The 1923-nt window shown below is 40.3% G+C and overlaps 1 protein-coding gene across 1 annotated transcript; it reads left to right on the top strand.

Moving 5' to 3' along the window:
• Window positions 1-1557: 1557 nt before the first annotated feature.
• Window positions 1558-1905, top strand: LOC112091862 (the record flags this gene model as incomplete). Its single annotated transcript, XM_024166545.1, has 1 exon — window positions 1558-1905. A coding segment is annotated over exon 1 (348 nt), but the record flags the coding sequence as incomplete, so codon positions are not given.
• Between the last annotated feature and the right edge of the window lie 18 nt (window positions 1906-1923).

Genomic DNA, 1923 nt, shown 5'->3' with positions numbered 1-1923 from the left:
AGAGTGAGAATGCTCTGTGGAGGTGTGTCCAATGTTCATGTGAAGTATGTCCTTATACAGGGTCCAAAATCTGGGTGTTACAACCCAGATTTAATCCCGGATTAATGGTGTTAAAAATAGCCATTACTCTGTAATATTAAGAGGCAAAACCGATAGAAATCCCATGATGAATCTGGCCTCATACTGCATACTAATTCAGTTTTTTGATGATGAAAACTGAAGCCATCAAAGCTTAATTCGGTTTGTCTCTATTGATCCCCATTAAGCCCCCATTATGGGCATTTAGCAGCCATTAAGCACAGCTTTATGGTAAGACCAAACGGCTGGAAGTAAAAAATAAAAAGAAAAATTGCAAAAATAGACTCGCACGGAGCGGGTTTTTCGATCTGCAGGTCACAAGCGCACACAGTAGCCCCCAACCCGCCGGGATCGTGATTCAGACCCCCCCTACGCGTGAGAAAGCCTCTTTAGTATACATGCTTACTTAGGCTTTAAAGTGCAATCACTTATAAACACCACATTGGCTTCACTCCTAGCCAATGTGGGACTTTTGTAATTTTCTTCTACATTTACCATTCAAAGTAACATACTTAGATCATCAATTTCTCATTCACCCAAAAACCATTTTGAGTGTATGAATACTCGATTTCGATCTCCTCGCGACGGAGAACGCAAATCCATTGAGACCCGTCCCAAAAACCTATTAGGCCCCATCTGAATATGGGCTTCAAAATGGGCCTTTAAAATAGCTTAACAAGCCATTTTTTCCAACATAGTCAACTGGTTTGATAAAAAAGGCAACTCAGTTTTGCAGCTTGCAGTCTCTAGAAACCAACATGAAGTGAGATTTAAGCTCCATTTTGGCTTCCGTTGCCGCATCTTGTCTATTTTAGGCTTTTAGCTCCATTTTAGTTTTAAAATATCTTAGCCATGTCAGAGAAAATCTCAAGTAATCAAGTTACTAACCACCAAATGTGGTGGCCTAGAGATAAATGAAGTACCATGGTGGGTTTGTGATAACAAGTTCGAGTAGTAAGTTACTTCTAAAAGGTATTAAATGTGAATGCTTGTTGCCTGCCAGTTAAGTACTTAACTTATAGTGCCTGAGACCACGCCCTCACATATCCTTACTATTGACACATTCGGTGAAATTGGGGTGACACCCTCCTCATGTGAGGGTAGGCTTACCTATTTTCAGCGAACACACATGTTAGTCGCTCAGGGGTATTCCTAGACTTTTCTTAAAAAATAATAATAATAAATAATTGAAGTTACTACTTATTGAATCTCATGAAGCAATTTCCCCACTTAGGATTGTTAGAATTAAAGTTTTGAATCTAGTGTTTTTTTGAAAATAAAAGGAAAGAATAGTGCTTAAGCATGAAATGCTATGATTATGAACATTTATATTATAATTATATATGATGAATCTCAGAATACGGAGTCTAAGCTAATTAATCTCAAGATATGCAGAGTGTAGATTTTCTACTTAACAACAACAGTACTATTTCCAGCACCCTCAAATTGAACGAAACAAACACATGGGGTCTAACAGCAATGGACATAATGGACTTACTGATGGAGAATCCCATTGATGTCCAACTCCGGGAATGCCTCAGACTTGCTGGAGCCCTTAGGGCTCGGGATATAGCAAACTCCATACCTTCCACACCTATTAGTAATCCTCCAGTACCACAAGTCACTGTCAATGTCCACAACAATCTTCCAAACCCTGTCGCCGAGAAAGAGGACTGGATCAGGTATTTTCGGTTTCAGAAGAAGCGGGACTCACCAAGTGACACCCGCAATGCGCTTCTAGTTGTGGCTGCGCTGATAGCCACTGTCACCTTCCAAGCAGGAGTAAATCCTCCTGCCGGTTTTGTTGCGGAGAAATCCCAGCCAAACGTTAATTCAACCAACACT

The sequence above is a fragment of the Morus notabilis genome, unplaced genomic scaffold (genome assembly GCF_000414095.1).
Source record: "Morus notabilis unplaced genomic scaffold, ASM41409v2 Scaffold1108, whole genome shotgun sequence".
NCBI classification, from domain to species: domain Eukaryota; kingdom Viridiplantae; phylum Streptophyta; class Magnoliopsida; order Rosales; family Moraceae; genus Morus; species Morus notabilis.
This window is presented reverse-complemented; position numbering and strand designations above follow the sequence as displayed.